At 50.6% G+C, this 23,256-nt stretch overlaps 2 protein-coding genes across 2 annotated transcripts in view; both read right to left on the bottom strand.

The window, feature by feature from the left end:
* Positions 1 to 115: 115 nt before the first annotated feature.
* Positions 116 to 6,201, bottom strand: LOC122391129 (putative vacuolar protein sorting-associated protein TDA6). The gene is made up of 6 exons (XM_043384796.1): positions 5,531 to 6,201; positions 3,696 to 3,823; positions 2,830 to 3,039; positions 2,090 to 2,331; positions 1,621 to 1,761; positions 116 to 1,237 (listed from the first exon to the last, which is right to left on the bottom strand). The coding sequence occupies exons 2-6, from the start codon at positions 3,799 to 3,801 to the stop codon at positions 851 to 853; spliced, it is 1,086 nt and encodes a 361-aa protein (XP_043240731.1). The 5' UTR covers positions 3,802 to 3,823; positions 5,531 to 6,201; the 3' UTR covers positions 116 to 850.
* A 7,191-nt stretch (positions 6,202 to 13,392) lies between these two features.
* Positions 13,393 to 23,256, bottom strand: part of LOC122391130 (serine/arginine repetitive matrix protein 2-like) — a 39,140-nt gene continuing 29,276 nt past the window's right edge. The window contains exons 5-9 of the mRNA XM_043384797.1: positions 22,584 to 22,742; positions 19,797 to 19,925; positions 18,352 to 18,508; positions 16,313 to 16,456; positions 13,393 to 14,235 (exon numbers count right to left, since the gene is read on the bottom strand). Of these exons, the coding sequence (XP_043240732.1) occupies positions 13,844 to 14,235; positions 16,313 to 16,456; positions 18,352 to 18,508; positions 19,797 to 19,925; positions 22,584 to 22,742 (981 nt within the window). The 3' untranslated portion in view covers positions 13,393 to 13,843. The remainder of the gene's footprint in view (positions 14,236 to 16,312; positions 16,457 to 18,351; positions 18,509 to 19,796; positions 19,926 to 22,583; positions 22,743 to 23,256) is intronic.

Genomic DNA, 23,256 nt, shown 5'->3' on the forward strand with positions numbered 1-23,256 from the left:
ACGCAACGATGTGCAAAGACGTCATGCAAGATTACTAGAACATACATAGACGAACATAACATACATAGAACACCATACCCTATGTTCTATGAACCATAGAACATAGACGTCATGGTTCATAGCGATTTGATTTTTATTTATCAACACGTGACATAGTCATTGATGATTCTAGTCGCTTGCTCGACACCGTGATGATATGAGAAATGGCAGTTTTGCGATGCAAGTTAGCGATACCTATATGAGACTGAGATCGTTGCATAAACACTCCTATTTACAAAGATGCCAGCCATGCCGTGGTGCATTCGACAAGGCAAATTCGAGCAATCTGGGACCACCATGAAGCGAATAAATGTTTCATGGCCTCGAATACGCTGCCCGCGTGGGCTGTGTACGCGGCAATTAAAACAACGGACATTTCTTTTTTCTCGTAAAATTGCATGCTGGTGGCCCCATCTATCATCTATCTTTTTTCGTGTTTGGTATATCGACTACATGATAGACGATAGCCGCTGAAGTGACTTAACATAAAACGCTTATTGCATTGTTAGTGGTCATTCTTCGTTTGAATGGCAATATACTCCGCCTGCACAGAGTCATCCAGTCGACAAATTATTTCACTTAGATTCTGGTTACTGGTAAAACATGCCGAATATTTTTGTTTTTTTACCGACCAATGTGAAGCTCGTTGGATGCACTTGTTACAGAGGAATGTTAGAGCGTAGTATCCATTGCTAGACACGATATGCCTATCTGACCTGCCATGCACGATAGTGACTGTCGCACGACAGCGTACCCGTGGTCTATCCATTGTCCCAGGTGGCCCTCCCCTACCCGTTGGTACGCTCTCCGCTCAGCGCCGGCCGAGGAGCTGCACCCAGCGCGAGGGGTACCCGCGGCCCCTGCCGGTGCCCGGCTCCGGCGCGGCGCCGACCTCAGCCGGACACTGGAAGTCGGCCTCTTTGAGCGGGATGCCGGTGGGTCCGCCGCTGAGCGCGCACAGCGCGCCGAGCAGGTGCCAGCAGCCGGCCGGGTTGCCCCAGCGGCCGAGGAAGCTGAGCCACTGCGGCGGGCGGCGGTGCAGCAGCTCTAGCTGCTGCCACGTCTTCCACGGCGTGCCGGCGGCCGTGACGTCGGACAAGTGCGCCAGCCGGCTGTAGACGTGTGTCCCGGCCGAGGGCCACAGGCCGTGAGAGCCGCGGGCCACGTACAGCACCGGGTGCGTCCGAAACACCTGCAGCTGAGGGAGGGAACAGAGACTGTCAGCGGACTGCTCGTCACTGCAACACCGGCGAAACACCTGCAACTGAGGGAGGAAATAGAGACGGTCAGCGGACTGCTGGTCACTTGCAGCACCTGGCGGGTGCTGCAGCTGAGGAAGGGCAGAGATCCGAGCTGCCCGGCAGGACAGAGTAGCGTTGGCTTAACTCCGAAGTGTGACCAGACTGGACGGTCTGAAACTATTCAAATCATCAGGCACCAATACCATGCTGGTGGTACAGCTGTCTTAACTTCTTTTCATTTTGAAACACATGGACGTTACGCATCTGTTACTTTCCCGCGAATTTGCATGAATGAAGTAACATTGGGCAATGCAAAGCAAGCAAAACGTATGTAACTCACCGTGGGTGGGTACTGCGGACTGACTGGGAAGCCGCCCCTGTTGACCTGAGACGTAAACTGATACAGGTTGGTGGCCCTGTTGTAGCTGTAGTAGGCTCCGAACTCGTGAGCCGAGATGTAGAGCGAGACCGGCTCCCCGTACTGTTGGAGAGACGGGTGCGTTAGCGCACGGTCAGGTGGTCTGCGGTAACGCTGGACAAGCATATCAGTGATTAGTGATCAGTGAATCAGTGATCAACAAGACTGATCAGTGAACGCTGGCGATATTGGAAACAGTTCTTACATGAAAATCGCCCATCGATGGAATCTTACATCGTTCGAATTTTCATCAGCTCGAAATCGGTGGAATATTTGCATGTTTCTATTTTTTTCCAGAGGGTCTACGATTTCCTTCACCACCTTTACGTCGATCCCAACTTCCCGTCCTATCCTATCCCACTTCCCCCTCTACCTCTGGCGTATTCCTCACCTGCACCTGAAGACTGACATGTTCCCAGTCGCCAACATGGCTCCCTCGCAGCCGGCCGGCGGCCTTCTTTCCCTCGCTGAACGGATGGAACATCCAATAGGTGGCCGTGAACGAGGGCAGAAGATCGGCGGTCGGTTGACCGGTGTCACACCGTGACACCGTCACGTAGACGGGTACCGGGCGGGTGGCCGGACTGGTGCCGCGCAGGTGCGGCGGCGGACGCACCTGTTCCGTGCCCAGACCTGCCGGACGGGACAAAGAGGGGGAGGTGAGGGTCACTGGAGGGTGGAGGCGGACCTGCTCCGTGGCTAGACCTGCCGGACAGGACAAAGAAGGCGGGAGGTGAGAGTCACTGGAGGGTGGAGGCGGACCTGCTCCGTGGCCAGACCTGCCACGGACGGGACGGAGGATAAAGGTCTACCGTGGTGACTTACTGAAGAAGATAACTATCCGAACTTTAAGGGCTACGTTTTTATGAACTTTGGAATATAGGTACCTTTGTTTGAGGCCATTTTAAATCGCATGATTGGTGGCTATTCCTCGACGACTATTTACAAAGCTTGATGAAATGCTCCCATAGAAGCAAAAAAAAAAAAAATATGAGATACCTGGATGAGTTATATTCTACAGGGGGCTTTCCGACTTAATTATCCACGACTTGCTGGTCGCTGCGTGTGGGTGGGCTCCCCCAATCATCGAGGGCCAAAAGCCACGATGACGGCGCTGCCACATCCACTGACCTGGCGGCAGGCTGGTGACGAGATGTGTGTCCAGACTGCGGCTGCCCACCGGCAGGCTGGCGTCCACCACCGGCCGGCGCTGGCCGGAGCCGTCCTGCACGTGCACGTGAGAGATGAACTCGAGCACGTCTCCGGGAAACCACCGCTCGTCCGGGTGCAGGAACAGCAACGGCGCGTGCTTGGCGACCAGCTGGTCCACCAGCGCGTCGCCTGTCGAGTGAACAGAGGCTGTCATTCACAATAGGCGATGCGATGCGATGCGATGCGCCCGCGAGTTGGTTGAGACTAAAGGCAGAGATTGTAGGCGTTCTGCAGGTACTGGCGGGCTGTGACAATTGCCATTCGCAATTTGCAATGTGCAGACAATTGCCACTATGGCAAAGCAGTTACATGCATTGCACATAACTGCTCAGCTTGTAATTTTGTGTCTGTTACATGACTTGAAGCTGCTTCTGCCTAAGGGCATCGGTCGCTAACGAGCATTGTTTCACCTCTGCTAGAAAAGCCAGCCTATATCCTCCAAGCACTTCCACTTTGGGCCGATTTTTCATCACCTGCTAATCTAACGCCTTCGATACAGTGACCCCGGTTTTTGGTCCTCCGTCTCTCCCCTAATACGGCCACTATAACGAGCGGCGGAGAAAGGCTCGCCATCTCTTCATCTCTAGACACTTGGGTTGTTTGGTCGACGGGACCGGGCGAACCACAGACAGCTAGTGACCTGAGGCAAATGGCTGACCCACATACTCCCGGGAGCTGGACGCGCACAAACACTGATCCCTCTGAGAAGGATTGATGGCGAGGATACGCCCGTCTGGCGCCTGCAGGCTGGGACGATCGCTGCTAGCGATCAGTCAACACATTACCTGAAACCTGTTCCGCTCCACTGTGCACGGTCGTTAGCAGGTGCAATAGCGGCGTCAGCAGCAGCGGCGTGCGCGGCCCGGCCCGCTGCTGGCGTAACTCGGCCATGGCGTCGCGGTCGGCCCGGAGGCTGAAAGTAAGCGCACTCGGTGTTAGCTGCGCACGCGCCACGGCCCGGCCACATCGGCGAGCATCGGCTCCGTGACGCAATGTCGGACCTTGTGCGGCGCCGGCACCGTCTCGGCGGCCGGTCGGGTGTCGCCAGTCGGTCTGCCGCTACCCTCGGTAGTCAGCGGCGGCACCGACACAAAGGGGCCACCTCATGGCGGTGGTTTATTGGGTCACGGCTCAACAGAGGTCATCCATTCATCATGCGCCCCCCCCCCCAAAAAAAAACAGTTACAATAATAAGCCGTCAAAACGATCATATCTGTTCTTTGACGATAATATTTCCCTTTCGCATGCGATAGGACCCCCAAGCTCTTTCACAATACGCCCTTCTTACACCAGGTTCATAGTTCGCACAACACCAACGATTTCCGCGCCTGTGTTGCCAAATATGACAAACATTACAGACATGACAAGCATTAAAAGGAAGGCGATATGATTTAGCGTTCCCGTTGGCGGCGCAGAAGTTACGAATACGTAGCTTATCAGCCAGCAGTAGCAATCCCCGCGGCCATCACGGCCGCCGTTCCTCGAGCGTGTCCCTCCGTGACATAGTCACTACCGTAAATCACATTTCAACACTTCTTGATTATTGGTACCGAGATATGCAAATTGTGCTACCACGCAATTCGTGCATTTCATGAAATGCGTCCCGCTATAAATCTACACTAGAGTAGGTACATTTTTGCGCACTTCCAAAGTGTTCCAAACTGCCTTGAGCAAACCTCCGTGCTGTGCATACAGTTGGCATTTCGTGAAAGGGAAACGAATTTGACCGGTATCGTGACTTTGACGGTGCACTTTTTCCCTACCAGTGAGAGATATCATTGATCATTTGGATTTACCTGATTCCAGATGATACGTAGATCCCATATGTAGATGCGGATGTTGTTCATCAAAGGAATGCCTACACTACACGTAGGTATGTGAGGTCCGCGTCATTGGGCCCAAAGGAACGTGAGCGTGAACTCGAAAGGCTCAAAGGAACCCTCAGAAACCTACGTGGCACCCCTCAAAGGTCCACACTGACCCATCTGAGGCCGCGGCGTGAGCGGTTGGGCTCAGGTGCCGGTGTGGGGCCATCAAGGATAACGTAAGACCCTCAACATCGGCGTGTGGCGCTCAAGGATGTTAAAAAACCTTTGTGGGGCCCCTCGGAAGCCGACTTTGGTTTATCTGGTGTCAGCGTCGGGACCCTGAGATTCCAACGTAGGTCCGTCGGAAATGACGTGTGGCAGGTGACAGGTCCTGTATGGGATCCTCAGAAATCGGCATGGGCTCTCGGAGGTCAGCATGGTGCCCAGACGAGCCTCCGTATCTCTCTTCATCTCTTTCACGGGGGCCACTTATGCACTCGCATATTCATCGGCAGAAGGAATTCATACTTGTGTAGAAACGACTACAAGGGTTAGTTACTTGATACTTCATTCCGGGCATTCCTAATAAGGCACTGCAATATCAACACAGCACGCAATCATGTCTCTTGATTGCTTCTGCTAAACATAAATGATTTGCAGAGACTTAACTCTATACGACATATTCTCTGAACAAATAACGGATTTACGCTGCATGACATTATCGACCGCAATCGCTTGGTGCCGCAACTATACGCCTTGCCGCCACCCGTTCTCGCCGTTCATGCATTGATGCAAGGCGTTGCTCCACTCACCTGTGCCGGGGCGTTCCGAGCCCGCCGGTCGAGCGGACGGCCGATCAGCTGAGACTCGACGGCAAGGTCGTCTGGGGGCCGCGGCTGCCGCGTGCTATACTGGCCTGTCGGGTGGGACACGCGACTCGACACTCGACAAGCCCGCTCTGGCCCGAGGCGGCCTGCAGCCTCGTCTTTCACAGCCGTGATGACGGTGGTTATGACAGAGTCTATCCACAGTTCCCACCTCTGTTGGTTTTGCTTCACACCTCGAATCCGAGCTCACCGATTTTAGAGTTCACTATCGTCAGATCTGTCAGTCCGCCCGTGGCGCTCCTCGACGGCTCAGCCGCACCGCTTCGCCGTCCTAGAACGCGAATTGCTCAGTCCTCTCCACCGCCAGTAGCCTCTCCGTTACACTGTTGTCACTTCGCCTTCCCCTTCTTCTGCCGTCGTCCTTCGCCCTTGTACACGCCCGTCTCTCCTGGCTCCCTGCCGTCCGATCACCGACTGGCGGCCGTGTCCTCTCCGCGCCGGTCGTCACCACCGTCTGGAACGGGATCAGCCGCTCCAGTGGCCGCCGACCCAGCGCGGCGCGACCCTGGGCCCAGAGCGGCGCGACCCTGGGCCCGTGGCGACCGTCCCCGTCCGCCCCAGCTTACACGAGGTCACGGACTGACCGCCGCCGCCACCTCGGCAGCGGAGCCGACATCTCACCGCCGTGCCTTTCACAATGTGCCGTGGGGTTGTGCCGCGCGCCGCCGGGCCTCGCTCGCAGGGCTCCAGTGCACGTGCAAGGACTGTGGGGTCGGGAGGTACCGGTGTAGTCATTGGAGCAGCGCGCCGTGGTAACGTGCAACTAAAGTTGCGATATTGTGTTACAGTGAGTTGCATTCATCCATTTCGGACATTTTTTTGTAATTATGTTGTTAACATTCATGACATATTTTTCCAAAAAAAGCTCCTGATGAAATGATTTTTGACCCATGCACGGCTTCAAGAGACTTCAAGGTTTAAAAGACTCGAAGGCAAATCAAGTGTCAAATCGATGTGCATGTCAAAATCCAGAATAACCTGACCATTGGCGACCTGTGATGACCTGACTTTCCACTTAATTCAAATTGACTATTTGCAAGGGTGCGATTTATTTGGTTTAGTAAGCGTTTGATTGTTTCCTATTTTTCAGCTCGTCCCCTTGTGGGTTATGTACCTAACTGTTATGAACCGGTGGCTAAAGTATTTGACAGAAACAATCCGAGACAAAGGCACTTGAAGTTCACACAGAAGAGAAAATGCAATGAGGGAGGATGAAGCTATACTTGAAGTGTTGATGTTCCTAGTGGAAGGGAAAACATTTCACACTATGTCAGTGTTCAGTAAACCTGATCAAATTCGATCTTTTTACCAAGTATTAACCCGCGCCCCAGTGGCGGTCTCAGCCAACTTCGCCCTAGCCCTCGCCCGCACATGGGGGGGGGGTGGTTGCCACCCCCCCCAGGCAGTCTTTCTGCTCTGCACTCAACATTTTTAGAGCTAGAAGGCTGATTTTTCGTATAGCTGCTCGTCTATCCTTTCTTGATGTCCACTGAAAATTTCAAGTTTCTGTGATTTTTGGTTTCGGAGATATGACCTTGTTTTTCAGGTCATGTCATGACCCAAATGGCCAATTCTCAACATCTTGCGTTTGCCATGGGCCTTGTGAGCTTTTGACCCCCTGATTTCGGCCTTTTTTGCCAGTCTTACCTCCCACCTATCATGGAACATGTTGTTCGACGATGTACAGGGGTCAAGGTCAGGGTCAAGGTCAACCTAGGTCATCTAAGATAATTGCGTTTTAGGCAAGCTGAATTTACTTTTTGTGAAGTTTTTTGACTGCATTTTTGGTAAAAGCTTCTCAGATCATGATTTCATGTGATATGGACCCAAAAACAATCGGTGCACACATCAGTATACACACAGACACACACAGACATACAAACACATATAATTGACCTTGACCTAACTTGACCTGAAATGACCTCAGCAGCAAAATTCTGGTCGGATAGTGTGACAAAGAGGTTCTAGCTTGCTTGGCACCAGAAAACAGCATCGTCATCGGTATTTGATAAGCAGCGCACTTGATATCCAACGGTGACCCAAAACAGCAACATTTTTTAGTTTGACCTGACCTGGAAGGTCAATGACTGACCTGAGAAGGTAAAACTGGGTATCATTGGATTCGTCTCTTCCCAAAGAATCTTTTTGGTTTTTACTGCTAAGCTCTATCTCCAACAGGAACGAAATGGCGCGGGGGGGGGTGGCAACCACCCCCCCCATGTGCGTTCTAGGATGGGAAAATGGCATGTGCGGGCGAGGGCTAGTGGGGGGGGGGGGGGCATATGTTACCACCCACCTCTAACTCAAAAACCAAGAGGGCTAGAAAGACGCAGTAAAAAGCAGTCGATAGCTCTCAATGAGTACGTTTGAAAGTATTTAGTCATTTTTCACCTTAGAGCAATATTGGGGTCACCAGAGGTCATCAAAGGTCAAAATTTGCCAATTGTCATTATATTTTTCAGAAAGCATGCCGCTATCTCAGGAACTATGGTAGCTAGAAAAACGCATGGAAGAGCCATCGATAGCTTTTGAACTCTTCTTTTGAAAAGGTCATTATCAATATTGACCTCAGGTCAACGGTTTAGCCGCCAGAGGGCAAAAACTCCAAAAATAGCTGTTTTTACGAAAAGTGTTTTTCGACAATAACTTTCGACTGCAAACAGCCACGGCATTTCTATTGCCAGAATCGTGTTCCCCTCGCCGAGACGCGTCGAATGAACTATAATTTGACCTTGAAAGGTCAACTTGAAAATTTGACCTCAGGTCAAGGTCATGACCTGACCGGAAAAGGTCATGTTGCATATCAGTCGATGCGTCTCAACAAGACAAACACAATGAGACCATCCCCAGCGTTCTATCTCTTTCCATTCGCGAGTTATTGGCAAAAACTGTTTGTAGCCTCAAATGACCTCGGATGACCTTTCTAGAGGCTATCAGCAAAAATGACGCCTTGGTCATCACGAGTGGACTAAATCATTGTGATTCTGAAATATTTGGACTGTTCCTATGCGTACACATGGATCTAGAGGCATTTTCATTTTTCTCCATTGACTTGTAATGGAAAGGTCACGCCACTGACCTGACCTTAGGTCACGGATATAAAAAATCCGAGATATGCAAATTATAGGCGCTCATCACAGCATGCAATCCACCAAGTTCAAAACCTTTCTGACAAACACTGCAGGCTGGACATGATTGCAAACTTTTTTAGGCTTGGTCAGTTAACTTGACCTGGTGACCTGACCAGTGACCTGACATGACCTGGGGTCAAAAACTTCACACATTGTCAAAAATTGATGTACCAAAAGGTACCCCAACAGGGTGGTAACATATGCCCCCCCCCCCCCCCCCACTGGGGCGAAGGTTAAGAAAGTAATTGGCATCAAGCTCTTGACGATGCGTAAAGTATAGTCTTTTTTGCCGACCATATGACGTCGATTCGGCTTTTCTTTGGACGAGGACTCAAACAAAATGTCAAAGAAGTGCGCTGTCATTATGTGAGACTTGTAAGTTTGCCAACAAGTCCCGTGGAAGTTCAAACGCCTCCTTAACAAATACAAAATGCCCGATGCAGTTTACCTTGAAATTGCCCATTGTTTTGACGCTCTGTGTCCTTGTCGCTGTAGTTTGCAATAAAATGTTTGTCTTTCGCAAAGTTAACCGCGAATGACATGAAAACTCTGCATGATCATGTCTTATGTATATTGCAGATTTGCTTACCTTTACCTACACATAGCTATAAGCCTTTGCTCTTTACTAGCCGGTCGAAATGAGATCAAGGCTTTTCTTGCACCATAACATTGGATAATTTTTAACTAAGGTCGGTGAGTACTTTTTGTGATCACTTGTCCGACCTATTGAAGGTAGCTGAGCTCTCGGCCGTTGTGACATACAAATAGAAAAATAAAAAGAATTTCGTGAAATAAAGTTAATCCACCTGAGCACCGAGTGAAGTAACCCTAAATCAACTGGACCATCTTAATCTGACTGGTCAGAGATACCTCTGAGGCGCTCGGTGGACAGTGTCAGTCGGGCAAGGTCGCCGTGCGGTCTGACGAGTCTGTAAGTCGGCCGGTGACCAGCTGTTGTGACTGTCAGTCGCCTGCTTATGATGGTCGGCTGTAGAGCTGTTACTGCTGTGGCAAGTTCGTATTGTTTTTTGGTTATTTTGGTTTCGCTTAGAGTTCACGAACTTGCGGGGAAGACGAGACCAGACACCCGAAAATAAAGTTGCACTGAAAAATCGTCTATGTACACATTGATATTATTGTCGGTATCGCTTTTCATTAAAGTATAACCAAATATAAAGTTTATTTCATATTAGGGCGGTAACCTTCTGTCTTTTCATTTATCGGATCAATGTGTGATAGCCGGTACCCATGCCGATGCCTACCGCAATCATGCGCAGGCCCGGCGCCCAACGGTGCATTTTCCTGTAGTTCGTTGCAGTCTCCAAGCCTTTGGTGCTACTGTGGAGTGTACGATTGCAGTCTCCAAGCCTGTGGTGCTACTGCAGTGTGTACTAATGCAGTCTTCAGGTATGTGTGGTGTTACTTATTTGTGTACTGTTGCAGTATCCAAGCCTGTGGTGCTACTGCAGTGTGTACTATTGCAGTCTTCAGGTATGTGCGGTGTTACTTATTTGTGTACTGTTGCAGTCTCCAAGCTGTGATACAAGTGTAGTGTGTACTATTGCAGTCTCAAGCCTGTGGTGCTATTGTAGTGTGTACTTTTGAAGTCTCCAAGCCTGTGGTGCTACTGTAGTGTGTACTATTGCAGTCTCCAAGCCTTTGGTGCTACCGTAGTGTGTACTATTGCAGTCTCCAAGCCTGTGGTGTTATTCTAGTGTGTGCTATCGCAGTCTTCAAGCTTGAAGTGCTACTGCAGCTTGTGCATATGCAGTCTCCAAGCTTTTGGTGCTATTGTTGTGTGTATAATTGCAGTCTCCAAGCTTTTGGTGCTATTGTTGTGTACACTATTGCAGTCTCCATGCTTGTGCTACTGTTGTGTGTATAATTGCAGTCTCTAAGCTTGTGGTGCTACTGCAGTGTGAAGTGTTGCAGTCTCCAAGCTTGCCGTGCTATTGTTGTGTGCTGACATGCAGTCTCCATACTGTAGTGCGTAGTATGTACTTTTGCAGTCCCCGTCTTGCGGTGCTACTGTAGTGTGTGTACTTTTGCAGTCTCCAAGCCTGTGGTGCTTCTGTGGTATGTGCTATCGCAGCCTCCAAGCCTGTGTTGCTACTACTGTGCTGTGTACGATTGCAGTCTCTAAGCTTGTGCTACTGTGGTGTGTCCGTTGCAATCTCCAAGCCTATGGTGCTACTGTATTCATTGCAGTCTCCAAGCTGTGGTGCTACTGTAGTGTGTACTATTGCAGTCTCCAAGCCTGTGGTGCTTCTGTGGTATGTGCTATCGCAGCCTCCAAGCCTTTGGTGCTCCTGTATTGTGTACGATTGCAGTCTTTAAGCTTGTGGTGCTACTGTGGTGTGTAGGTACTATTGAAGTCTCCAAGCCTGTGGTGCCAGTCGTTTACTGACATGCACTCTCCAATAGAATTGGAGCTCCCGTTCCGATATGCGAGTGAATTGGCAGTTATCCGTTTGTGAAGACGCTTTGGTTGGGCTGTATCATAGAACAGCCGGCTCTACAGCCGGTTATGTATGATATCTTACGTTATGGTGCCCACTAAAATTACTTACAAACGCCAATGCCCAGTCTACTAGTACCAAGTACATTAATTGTCTCTTCTCGGCAGCATGAGTGCAAATATGGGTGCTCGATACCTTCTTGAGTTGCGATAAAGCACAGACCTGTTCTTGACAGTCGATTCGGAATGTGTTCGGCAATAATCGATGGTGTCCTAATCACTGTGCGTAATATCTGCGTCTAACGTAATCCGATGGAGTGATGTCAAGTTCGGCGATGACTGATCAGTTGGAGCTGCCCAGGGGGAGGGTGGCACGCACCGGATCATACCGCTGCACTATCATGTGTAACCAGCAATAGAGAGGTAGGTTTGTGGAAACTGAGGGACAGCTGAATGCCATTAGCCCGCTGCCATCTTCCTAACGTCAAGCGTCTTAACCCTCGCGGGCCCGGGGGGAGGGCGTTTTTCGCCCCCCCCCCCCCTGGCGAATATTTGCGATAACTCACGAACGCTTAGGGATAGGAAGGCGAAACTTTCAGTACCTTTTCTCCCATCAATTTCACATCTTCTGAAGTAAAAAATTTGGACCTAGCCCCCTTGATGACGTCACAAGGTCAATTTTTCTAGACCCCTGCACGGCAAACTTCGGCGTCACAGACGCAAACTTCAAATAGCTGCTAAAAATAGAGTTTTAGAGATAAAGACAAATTACGAGCACGGCTGTGTAGCGTTTGACCTAGAGAAAAATAGAAAAATAGTTTCGGTGACCTGAGGTCAGAGGTCAGGTCAACGACCCCGAAATGTGGTTTTAGTTTTTCGCAAATAACTTCGACAAAAATGGTCCTAGAGCTACGGCAGTGGTACCATCGCATTCGCCTTGTCAAGCCGCGTCGAATGATATATATTTTGATCGGAAAAGGTCAAGTTTCATGTTGACCTCATGTGACCTCGAATGACCTCTGGTTGACCTTGACACATGAAAGGTCGTTTATGATGGATTTGTACCCGCTGATCACGAATCTGGCATCTATTTTCCTCTAAGCCTTCATTTAGAGCTTCCGGATGGCAAAATTGTCTTATTTATTATTACTAACTTGAATCAGTGAAATAGCCTCTAGCAGGGATACTCTTCTGTGACCTTGACCTTTGAGCAGCCTTGTATCGTAAGATGAACCACAAATAGGGAACTGATAAGCCTCAAAACATTTCAAAACATCTTGGAAGTTAGCACGCAAGATGTGCGAAAAAGTGCCAAGTTTGAGGTCAATTTTGAGCGTGACATTGACCTTGACCTTTGATTTGGAGCACATTTTCAGAATCCTCAGATTCTCTTCTTTCGTTTGACACCCAATTTTGCCGGTTTGATGCAGCCTGCCGTCCTCTAGAATGCTTACTTTGAGATCACTACACATGTGCCGGTTTTGGCCTTTGACCTTGACCTCTGACCTTGAAAATTGACCTGAGGTCAAAAATTTTGGGTGCATTAGAATCGTCTCGTAAGGACCTTTCGTTTGGTATCGCTTTTGTTTCCGTAGCTCCCTTATTTACGGAGTTAGACAGGGGGGGGGGGGGCGAAAAACGCCCCCCGGGCTGCGGTGGTTGGGATTACCCCCCGGGCCCGGCCGGGTTAAGTGTCTGGTGAGCGTCGGTCCCTTTACAACCCATGGGTTATGTCCCTCTAAAATAGGCGATTCGTAAAAGCATATGGCAATGCATAAAATGGTTGGAAACCCATGATTGCTGATAGCGATGATCGGATGTCAGACGTTGCTTTTCGCGTCTAGTTCATTTTGAATTGAAGAGGTAACTTGAAATGCAATATCGGCAGTTAGTAAATGGCTAACGGTTAGGTGCTCTACACTGATCGGACATAGGTGTTGGGTCGGACTGCCAGTTTTGGCCGCCATATGGGAATAATGCTTGCCCGTTGGTACGACAAGCATTTTTTCAAACCTAGACCGTACACCGTAGGTTAGACCTAGACCTAGACCGTAGGTTAAATATGTTGCCAAAACATGAACACATAGAGGTGAAAGTCAGTGAGTGCTGCTTTAGTTGCAAGTCATGATGCATGTCTACCGTCACGCCAGGGTAGATGTCGCCCCAACCAGTCAAAGTCCCGCCCAAAACCACTCCGATTACTGGTCAAAGTGCATTACATTACAAACGCTGTATTAGTATAAATTATCAGTGGGGTAGAAGCGTGCTCCTCGCACGTGACACAGGCACACATACATTACACATTACACGGCACTAGCTAACATCAGCACACCCATTGCACGAAACATGAGCTGCGGTTCCGGGAAACGGGAACCTACTCACTGAGTCCAACTCACGGAACTCACGGCTAGGAAGACGGAACGAGACTCGTCTGAGCGTTTACAATCACGGTTCTGTCACGATCAAGGCACGAACGGACACAGACTGATGGAAGCGTCGGCACGGGAGCACGGATCACGGATCGTGCCGGCTGCACGACTAACCGATCGGCCTGTGAGACATCATTGGGTTACCGAGTTTCACGTTCCGGGTAGGTCACAATCGATCACGGTCGGAGCGCGGGCGGTCGCTCCGCGATCACAGATGGCGCTAGGCCTGTGGCAGGACCACGGCGGGCGTCCCCAGCGGCGCCGCCTTCGGTGTCACCCCGGCTATGACGGGCCGGGTATCGGCGCGGCCGGCCGCCGGCAGGGCCGTGGGCCGGGCCACGCCGGTCGCCGGCGCTGGCCGTGCTTCCTGCGTCGACTCTGGAGAGGTGGGAACGTCAGCCGCCGGCCCCGCGGGGGGCTGGGTGGCGGCGTCAGCCCCGGAGACGGGCCCGTTCGGCAGCCACTTGCGGATGGTGAGGCGCACCAGGCCGTCCGGCTGCTTCTTCAGCAGGTTCCAGGCCTCGATACGCGCCATGTGCGTGATGTCCTGATCGTTGATCGCCAGGATCTGGTCTCGCACGTGTAGAAGGCCGCTCTTGTCGGCAGCCCCGCCTGTCGAGAGGGGAGGGACACTGTCAGCGCCCTCTGTCGTGAGTGAATGTCAGCATCATCATGTCGTAGGACATAGACATAGACATATATTAAGGCGATCCACAGTGCTTGTGGCTATTACCACCTCTCGTCAAAGATACAAAGTCATAAAAAGTATGGGGTGGAACATACACGCACACAGGTGAATGGGTCAAATCGATAAAACGTCACAGTACGGTATAAAAGTAAACATTAGTCCGGTGGTTCAGATAGGTAACGTTTGAGGTGGTGAGGGAACACGGTCACAGGTAGCTCAGTCAGTATCGATGGTAGTGAGTTGAAGAGAGCAGGACCGCGACAACAGAAGCGCCTCTTCCCCATTTCGGTACGTGACCGGGGCACATAGAGGTCGCGGTCCTGGCGAGTCGTCCTGGTCAGTGTCCCCAAGGCTTCGCGCCTATTTGCCACAGTAACAAAGCCCTTGGCTAAAGCTTGGGGCTCGCCGTGATTGCGCACCTTGTGTACGAGACAGAGAGTGTGATAAGATGCCAGCTTCTCCGCGCTGAGCCAACCCAGCTCCTCAAGCAGGTGCGATACATGGTCATGCTTTTTGCTGCCGAAAATCATTTTTGCCCCATAATTTATAACTTTCTGAATTTTGGCAAGGTTCTTCTTTGAGCCGTTGCCATACACCGTGATACAGTAACGGACCTGCGAGATGACCAGAGCGTTGACCAGCACGGAGAGGACGGACGATGGCAGGCGGCTCCTTAGATGTGACAGACCACTGAGTATGCCGAAACAGCGTCGTATGACTGATGCAACATGAGTGTCCCAACTCAGCGTGCGATCAAACATGAGGCCGAGGTTCTTTGCTTCCGAAATAGGTGAAATGTTGTGATCGCGGAATTTTACCGTAAAACTTGGGGCATTGCGCAAATTTTGGCTGCTTCCCAGCAACATCAGTTGAGTTTTTCAGCGTTTACTTTCAAGCCGTTAGTACGAAACCATCTGTCAAATGAGGCCAATGTGTTTTCCATCTTCTGTATTACGTTAGAATTTAGATAACTCTGTACTTTTGCCACTAACCAAAATTTGGGTGTCATCAGCGTACTGTACTTGGATTGTCAATACCGCCGTCAAGGGATTATCAGCTCCGCCTGATGTAAGAGAGAAGAGACTTAGCGCTCCCCGTCGTGCTGGTCGCGGGGGATTTTCAGAGCCATCTGTAGTGCGACGGTGAAAGGAGAGGCTGCTGGTGCCATCTCAAAACTGCCAGCGCCCTCTGTCGCAGGAGACCATCAGCGCTAGGTGACGACCCGTGCCAGTCGAGGGGGATGGTCAGAGTGGGAGCGGGGCTGTGCTCTCAGTGCATCTCCAGTAGGGAGTTGTAAGCGCCCCCTGTGGTAAGTGGCGAATGCTGACGCAGTCTGAACAAAAGTGAAGCCAAGTGATCGCTAGGGCAGCCCCAACCGGACTGTTGTACATATAGTGTCTGTAACTTCACCGACAGTCACTCCTGGGCTGGCAGCCACTCCCGAAAGCAGCACACCCCTTCGGAGAGGGCCCCTTTGAGTAGCTGTGTGACCTGGTTCCACCGGAGCACTCCCTTCTCCACCAGATGGGTTAACGGTTGAACTACTGCTGCGCACCAGTCGGTGGTCAACTTGGCCTAGTGTTTCCCCCTCCTCTAATCCCACGGCCCAAAAATGGTCTCAATAGACTGAAAGAACCTAACCCAACAAAAACAACACAAACAAACGACAATATGAAATCATGGCCGAACGCCGCGTGTAAGCATTTGCCACGAACCACTTACTTTTGGCATTTACTAGACGTCGTACCCACTGCCCGGGACTACTACACACGAAATTTAGCGGATTATAGCTATAGCATTTTCCTCCTTTTGGTTCCCGGAGAAGCGAGTGATATCACGACGGGCAGGGAACGTAAACATAACAAAGCAGCTGGTGGTAAAGGAGCACTTTTACTAACAATTACAGTTGAAAGTCAGTACCTGCTCCAGGGGCTTTGATGTCGCCCCGTTTAGCAAAGCCTATGAAAACGTTCCAACATCGTTATGCATCTGCATGCGTACCTGTGAATATCTTTTTGGCCACCAGCGGTCGGTCTCCCAGAGGCGAGTCCTTGCCACCCTGAAGGCTGAAGCCAAGGCCGGCGCCCTCCTTCTTCAGCGAAATGGTCACCGGAGGACCCCGGAACTCGTCCTCCTGCGCCAGCTCTGCCAGAGGTCAGGCCGAGGTCAAGAACAGGCCAGACAGAGGTCAGAAGGACGTCAGATTATGGGTCACTTACAAGTCGAAATACAATGGTCAAACGAGTGTCCAATAATGGTGGCACCGGCATCAACACATGGAGGTCACACACACAGGGGCAAACGTTATGAAAAGAGGTCAAACGAAGGCATTACGAGTATATTTGGTTGGCATGGGGGAATTACGATCAATCTTAGTCAGTTGCAGGTCAGGTAATGGTCAGTTGTTTGTTGTTTTGTTGGGTTAGGCCCTTTCGGTCCAATGAGACCATTTCAGAGCCGGAAGGATGATAGGATATAGGGGGAGACATTGGTCTGGGAAGGCACCCTAGTGAGTCACCGGGGCTGAGCCCGTCCAGAGGACAGGCCACCCAGCCCCAAGGCACTCACTGCACCCGGCTACGGGGTGCGCTCCCTCAGGAGCAGCGGTGCCGCTCCAAGGGAGCAGCCCGCATGAGATAAAGTTGCCTGTCCAGCCCGGAGAGGGGTTGCGGCGTGGAGGAGAAGGATTTCAGTATCCTGAGGATGTAATGGTCAGAGGTAAAATTGCGAGACCAATAGCAGATTCAGAGGCGGGGGGGAGGGGGGTTGAGCATATGGAATCGTATACGGGAGAACACATGCGCCCCCTCCTCTCTCCGTTTCACTGGATGGTTCAGAGGGGAGGCTTTCATCGGAATTCATGAGACAATTATTTACACTCAATAGTCAGTAGCTAACGCGCTGAGCGATGATGGCCGCGGCTATATGTAAGAATCTTGACCGCGGCGGTGTGCGATTCCTTATCTCGAACTGGTCCTGTTGAGCCGGCTACAGCAAGATAGAGCAATGAGAGTACTCCACACAAAGCTAACCCCCATTGCAGAGGTTGTCCAAGCACCTCGCAGGTCGCTAGATCAGACCCATCACACGTCACCCCAGCACACCATCCACATAGAGTGTCACAGTCGAGTCCCTGGCTTATGGCTAGTGCTGGCCACCAGGAGGCGGGCCCGCTCGACGCACTACTGACGCTCCCATGACTGACAGATGTCGCTCGCGGTGCGTCCCAGCGCAGCAGCTGTACCGCTGAACCGGTCCGCGGAGATTGTGCCCGAATTAAGGCCAGCCGGGATGAAATCTCAGCTGAGACGACATGTCTCAGCGCTACGTGAGAGCGCATTACTAGCGCGGATGATGGTTGGTGGTCGGTTGTGTGCGGCGAATGAATGGTTTGTCAAACGCAGACCTTGACAGACTCTAATGTCGTCATCTCGATTTTGCGAGGTGAGATGAATCCAGAAAAACAATTTTGGGCTTCAATCTCAAACATTCGTCCATTGAAGTATTTCCGTATACCGCAGCGTGCAAAATATTAGCCGGACATCCATAACAAATCCCTTTAGGGTCATTCGCATGACAGATATCCACTAAATATAGATGGAACCCATGTTGAACCATGCTCCGAATTTAACCCTCGGCACGGCGCGCCATAACTCTGCAAATACGGCTGGTCCGCCGCATCTTATCCGTGCTAAGTCCAGCGCAACATGCTCCAGCACGGCCTGAGTCACCCGACATGGGCAGACACTCTCCGCACCGCTCATAAGGCGTAATTACATGGTCATGGCAGTGCCCAGCCAGCGTGGATACAAAGGGAGGCGCGTTTCGGGGTGCAGTGAGCGACTCCTTTTCGAGGCCCGCTGCTGCCGACCTGAAGCTTGTACCAAATCACCCAGGCAGGTACACTCGGCAAATTATATTCGTAGAAGCTTAATTATGGCAGCAAACCATTTGGTGCAAGGCAAAGAGAATTGCAGACTACCTAGGTAGATATTTTGGTTCAGGAGGCTTCTGATCCGAGTTTGTCACGTTGCACTTACCGGAGGCTAGGCTCTTGCTGTCCATGGGGCTCTCGAGGATCTTTGGCGGCCGGCTGTACATGGTGCTGATGGAGGGCCGCTGATCCTCTGAGTTCGGATCGTGCGGAGTCACCGAGCGTGACCTGGACAGTACCAGGACGACCTCTGCGCGCGGCGCCTGCGGGCGGGTCAAACAGAGCGCAGTCAGGGACGCTGAGAGGACGGGCGGCACTCCTGGGGTAGGTATTACGGCCGCGGCGAGATTAGGTGGAATACACATTACACAGGTGGTCGGCGGACCGGGGCACAGGTATACTGACCGGCAGCGCGCAGACAGACAGGCGCTGAGAAAGGCAAACAGGACAGCACCGAGGCACAAGAGGCGGTCAGTGCCGCTGTGAGTCGGCACAGTGAGGCAGCGCTGCGAGACAGAGGCAAACACACTGAGACACACAGCAGAATTGAAACAGCTGTGTCAGCCATCACTTGAGACATCCTCGGACCTCACAGTCGTGACAGGCACACAAACACTGCCCCCTCCCCCTCCGGTCCCCTCCGCCGCCCACGCCGGCGGGCGGCTCGTTAGAAGGCAGCTGGAGTCGGTTCACGACCTCCACCCACCGCCCACGACTGGGACGCACGGCGCCCCTCCCGGCCGCTGATAGTCAGACGGTGACTGGTCAGTTCCAGCACATCGGCCACGGGCGCGAGCGCGCACCTGAGGCAGAACACAGCCGCACCGAGTCGACCGGCCGACCTTGCGGCCCGCGCGGCACCTGTGCGGCGGCAGCCCAGGTCCGGCTCGACACGCCAGGGTATAGCCAAATGAAGCGGCCCAATTAACCCCAGCGCCAAACATGACCGTTGCTGGGTGACACGGAGTTCCACTTGGATTTTTAACAGATGAGCTATGCGGATACAGGAAAGGTTACTCAGCTGGCGGCGAATGAGTGCGATTGTGTTGTGATTGTGGCCTCTCAGAGCTGGACGTATGACGAATGTCGGTGCATCCCTCCAAACCGCTGGAGAGTGGTTAGAAAACAGCATGCTGCTGGGCAAAGTCCGTGGTCTGAAGAGTTCACTGAAGTACGGAAAGCAGTCGCAACGGAAGAAGTCAGACGTCTGTGTTTAAACAAAACCGAATCTTCATGTATTTACAAAGGCATTCATCTCATCTATGCAAAGGTCATGCACTTGCACTTCGTTAGTTGTGCAAGCTAAAACAGCATAAAACTATATATAATTCTGTCATAAAGTTAGGAAAATATGCGAACGTTCGTTAATAAAAACTTGCATGCAGCTAATAACGCTACCCCTAATAACATCTCCGAACCTCTGCCACACCATATCTGCGCATCAGTCTGTTGCTCCCTCTCACTTGTCCACTTATCCGGAGTACAGTGTTACTGTCCAGTGTTCACTATGTCCAGCGTGCTCAAACGAACACACACGAGTTTTGAACTGACCTTGAGCGTGTTGAGAGCTTCTCGGTGGGACATGCCCTTGGACGACCTGCCGTTGATGGAGATGACGCGGTCTCCCTTCTTGATCCGTCCATCGCGGTCAGCCACCGAGCCGGTGATCACCTTGTTCACCTGCAGCCGATCGAACGGGCAGCGGTCAGCCGTCGGAGGGAGAAAGGGGCATCGAACACGCATCTCGACTGAATCGGAAGACAACGGAATGCACATACATACGTACATTACGAATGTAATGTCATAGATCTGCTGAATATATACTGATGGATGCAGGTGTCTTGCAGCAAAAATGGATACATATAGCTAATAGCGGCATGTAGACATATCACTGCATTACTTTTGTAAATAGTTTTCATCGCATTGCATCGTACCACGATGAATAAAATCGTAAAAATTCATCCATACAATGACATGGTCTATTTGCAACACTGAAGAATAAAGTTTGATCCGCGATCGTATCTAGAAGCCGGTGAACTATAAATCGTCAGGATATATGTAATCCTGCTTAAATTGGACGGTTCTCGTGCAATACAAAAGGACCAAATTGCTAGCAATGTTTGTTGTCTTTTCGGAGACATCAAACAACTAAAACATCTCCATTCATGTCTGGTAATCGGTAGTTTTCCGGTGTTCGACAATTGCAGTGCCCTGCCGAGCCACTGTCCAATAATTCGGTACCATGGCTGAAACAGGCCACACAATGGGCTGTGGCAACTGCACAAACATTCCATTGTGAATTATCGTCGCACGGTGATGCTCGCACCGCGTGAAGGTAAGCCCAGGACATTCAACAACAGTGGACAATACGTGTTTACCGAAGTGCATGTTGCGTGAAAGCGATTCGTGCCATGTCGCACTAGCGACAAATTGGTGGTGGTTTAATCTCAGGCGAGGCAAGTTTTATAGGGCTGTTGGAGGTAAAATATGAGACGGTCGCGCGAGGCTATACCATTTATAGAAGACTGACTAGGCAGTTAGGCTGCTCCCTCTTGGCTTTTGCAGATGGGTTTATCGCAAACCAAGCACATCTGATCATCATAAAAGGTTCATTGCGCCCTCCTCTCACGTCGTTCTACTCGTTTCTGCAGAGAACTGAACGACCCGCAGAAAATCGCAGCACGTCGTGCATGCAAACTCCGAAAAATATATAATCCAATATTTTGTGGCTATTCAGCTTTGTAAGAGCATCAATGGCAAAAGGGCAACTGCATCTGCAATGATCAAATATTGAGGCGACGCGATAGCGGCATGCGACCTCGCGGATTTTGAAATAACGATAATGTTATAATTACGATGGACTATGGAGGAAACAACATTGATTTTAGCTACCAAGTGAGCTCATTACTAAAATACAGCTATTTAAGATGGAATGGGTACTGCCGTTGATTTTAACTACAAAGTGAGATGACGTTTTGATGTCACTTTAGCATAAATGATGATCCCAAGCAGATCACAAAAGGTAACGTTCACTAACTTCTCAAATACGTTGAACATCGACAAAATAGAGAGGGTAACAGATGCTCGAGCCCCACAGGGCCGACGTACCCAGAGACCAGCACCATTCTCCGTGAGAAGCCTGGGAAGCGGAAATGGTCGCGGGTAGTTCTATTTGCGGAAAAGACCGGTGGCAGGTGGTTTAAAAGAATTGACCGCTGTATCCATTCCTCACGCGTCGCTCTTAGGCTAGTGTTAACATGACTCAGAGCAGTAGTACAAAATCCGTTGGCGGAAAGCCTATCAGGAAGTCAATGTTGTTAGCAAGACTGCGTATCTCGGACCGAGCAAGTGTACAATCACAAATGCGACAGGTCACTTCCCTACAGTAAAATTGGTTTTAACCTTGAGTTACTACTTATCTACGCTTTTGGAATCTACGTAAGTTTCTGTGCGTGGCTGAGACTGTGGCACAGAGCACCTGTTCATGGGTGTCGAGCTACCAAACCTGTCAACCTGTATTTAAATCAGAACGATATGGTTACAGCGTTTTACGTGCACATTCTTTGGGACAAGTGCCAGCGATATTGGATCGTAAATAGGCAGTGATCCATTTTTGATAGATATGACTGTAAACAAATACATGTCAACAAAACGTACCATATTTAATGGTAAATCGATGTTACTAGTGTAAATCAGAACTTGCATCACAAGATACGATTTATGTGTATGCCACCATGATTGTGGCACAACTATACCAGTCTAGGGGAAGAAAATAATGCAACCCAATGGAGCAATCGCGCTGTACAGAATGGATTACCTATAAATTCACTTGACAGCTGATCCAGTGGACTGATAAATAGGTACCATAACCGGTTGCCGCTGCCCTCGACACCTATCAAACATGCCGACAACTCGCGCAGCAACGAGACATTACATAACAGGCCGATTGCATTTTTAATGGCAGAACAGGGATTAGGGAATCGGAGCGGGTCCAGGATGCATTGAGTTTAAAGTGTGTATCAATGTCATTGTTTCAGTAATTAGCGAAAATAAGAATAATTTCAAAATAATTTCAACGAAAATAACACAAAAATATTCCCTTCATTTTGTTCAATAAATAGACGACTTAAACGTCTCATAGACCACGCAGTGTGTAACAATTTAATTATGCGTAGTTAAAACAGATATCAGGATTTCTTCAAATTTCTTTTTCGCAAAAATTAAATAAATTAGACATGCGTGATATCTAGCTAGCGCATAGAAAACATTAAACGAAAGAGCATTTGCTTTTTATCTCGTAAAAGCACGCCAACTGTCAGATTCGAACCAGCGACCCACCGAAATTTCCTTGTTCTCGTAGTCGGCGCCTCCGGCCAGCGTGACGCCGATGCTGCCTCCCATCATCTCTCGGTGGATGACGGCCACGATAATCTCGTGAGAAGGCGTGCCGGACTCCTCCAGCGACTGGTTGGCCTCGTCAATCAGCTGCTGAAGCTCCTGTGGGCCACACAAAGTCAGTGTTCACTCGCAGTGTCATTGCCAAAAACTACAAGGAGATAAACAGCATACCTACATGTATGTAGCGACACATCATTTCAGCGGAACGAAACATTCATTATTCATTCAACGTGGCGATGATATGAAGTGATATGAAGTGTAGAGGTTAATAAGTCTGGACCAGCATAGTGAGGTGGCTATGTGCTGAACTTGAAACCACTACCGCAGCGTCACTGCGCTGCCGCCCGGTAGCCGTCTGTCCAGTGTCAGCTCGGTAAACGTCTTCCCGCGGTGTGGTGAACACCAGACCGGAAAAGGGGCGGTGCGTGCCTCACAACTGGTCGGAGAATGCCGCCGACCAGCTCCATGGCGCTCACGGGACAGACGACCGGTGGTGTGACAGGCGACGCGAGCCGGCCGCTCTGGAGTTATCGTGGATACGGGCACACAGTGTGTCTGCGCATAGTATGAGTACAGTTGAGTTTAAACGAATCCTGAATGAAAAGCATGCGTT

The sequence above is a fragment of the Amphibalanus amphitrite genome, unplaced genomic scaffold, assembly GCF_019059575.1.
Source record: "Amphibalanus amphitrite isolate SeventyFive unplaced genomic scaffold, NRLGWU_Aamphi_draft 000423F_arrow, whole genome shotgun sequence".
Classification (NCBI taxonomy): domain Eukaryota; kingdom Metazoa; phylum Arthropoda; class Thecostraca; order Balanomorpha; family Balanidae; genus Amphibalanus; species Amphibalanus amphitrite.

Excerpts from the sequence above, each read along its gene's own strand:
- LOC122391129 (XM_043384796.1), bottom strand. The coding sequence starts at position 3,801 with ATGGCCGAGTTACGCCAGCAGCGGGCCGGGCCGCGCACGCCGCTGCTG. Across the intron at positions 3,040-3,695 it reads TGGAGCGGAACAGGTTTCAG|GCGACGCGCTGGTGGACCAG; the intron begins GTAATGTGTTGA and ends TTCACTCGACAG. Across the intron at positions 2,332-2,829 it reads CGTCACCAGCCTGCCGCCAG|GTCTGGGCACGGAACAGGTG; the intron begins GTCAGTGGATGT and ends CCCGTCCGGCAG.